Below are 1,630 nucleotides of genomic sequence, written 5' to 3'. Positions count from 1 at the left end.
TTTTCCTCGTTATTATTAATTCAAATATAATCTTCTATATATTTACTATCCTTAATGTTATTAACCTTTTTTATAATATAACAATGCGAATGCTAACGTTATGAAAAAAAAAGTAGAGTGAAATTCTCCTTAAGCTTTTACTTTTATAATCTTATTAGCTAGTTTTTCTTTTAAGTTTAAATTATTAATATAAAATATAAAAAATTGAAAATTAAGATTTGTTTAATTAAAAAAAAACGAGTACAACATTTTTTAATTACTTAAAGCTAAAGAGCGTTTAAAGCTACTTTGTCTAACAATATATATTGAGTGATTAGGTATCCATATGGAGAAAATTAAAGCTGAAAACACTATCTAATTTAGCATTTTCTCATAAATAAATTAATAAATCAAAATTAAATCACAAGCTTGATAACCGAAAAAAGAAATATTATATATCAACATGCTATATTGCTATCATCAACAATTGGTCGTATAGCACAAATTATCACATCATTGTTATATCATCCCATGTATGTATATAGGTATCTTTCTTCAGCCATATATATAAAAAAACCTACTCAATGTACACACACAAAAAAAAAAAAAAAAGAGGTTGAGAGAGAGAAGAAAAGAGAAGAGAGGTTATGTTATGATAGAGAAAGGTTGCAGTTGTTTTTACGAAAAGTAATTAGTTGAGAATCTTTAAATAATTTAACATGTTTAACTAAATTATTATCTAATAGTTCTCAACTAACAACTTTGCACAAACAATCCTGCATATGAGTTTGGCCATAGAAACTATTTGGCATCTATCCCAAATAATTAACCAACATGGAGAAAGGAACAAGGCAGAGACCCCTCTTCTTCAAATCTGTTGTGCACTCAATGCTCTTATTCCCATTCAAATTTACCTCCTCATTATTATTATCATCATATCTCTGCAACTCTGAATTATGCTCTGATGATGATTTGAATTCCTTTTCCTAACATATCATGATCATGATATCAAATGAGAAATTAAAAGCATTCTTATCAGGATTATATAGTCCAGGTAGGTCAACTTACCATACAAGTAGAACCATCAATAATCTTGCTTGAAATAATTTCAGTTGAATTCAAGTCCCTTACCTACACATAATCATTATATATATTATAGTGTAAATAAAAAAAGAAAGAAAAAAGAGAAATAAATAAATAAATACCTTGGGGCTATTGACTGGGGAGCTAGCAGTGTCCTCCAAAGGATCGTCATGAGAAATCTGTTTGGCTCGTCGTTTAATCGCTTTCTTGAAACATAGTTTTTTTGGTGCAGCATCTACTACTGAATAATCATGATGATGATGAGAGAATTTGTTGTTCCATGCAGCAGCAGCAGAAGAAGCAGCATCTGAGAGCAAAGAGGATCCACCATCACAGTAACTGTTCTTATTATTGTGTTCTTCTTCTTCTATGCTTCTTGATGAGAAATCTTCAAAATAAGAGGTCCATCCACTTTCCTCATCTTCATCATCATCATTTGTTATTATTTCTTGGTCTTTTTTGCCTCTCGAAGAAGATGAATCATCCATTGATTCTTCACAACAATTCTAGTGTTTGGATTTGGTATTTAAGAAAGAGGTGTGGTTGTGGAAACGTTTCGTATGTAGAC

The 1,630-nt window shown here is 29.8% G+C and overlaps 1 protein-coding gene across 1 annotated transcript; it reads right to left on the bottom strand.

The window, feature by feature from the left end:
- Positions 1-411: 411 nt before the first annotated feature.
- LOC107634278 (vascular-related unknown protein 1) lies at positions 412-1,630 on the bottom strand. Its single transcript, XM_016337821.3, has 3 exons — positions 1,185-1,630; positions 1,048-1,110; positions 412-965 (listed from the first exon to the last, which is right to left on the bottom strand). Exons 1-3 carry the CDS (start codon positions 1,548-1,550, stop codon positions 792-794), a joined length of 603 nt encoding a protein of 200 aa, XP_016193307.1. The 5' UTR covers positions 1,551-1,630; the 3' UTR covers positions 412-791.

The sequence above is a fragment of the Arachis ipaensis genome, chromosome B3, assembly GCF_059453495.1.
Source record: "Arachis ipaensis isolate K30076 ecotype BB chromosome B3, ASM5945349v1, whole genome shotgun sequence".
Taxonomy (NCBI): domain Eukaryota; kingdom Viridiplantae; phylum Streptophyta; class Magnoliopsida; order Fabales; family Fabaceae; genus Arachis; species Arachis ipaensis.
Note: the sequence above shows the minus strand (reverse complement) of the source record. Positions and strands in the feature narration are given on the sequence as shown.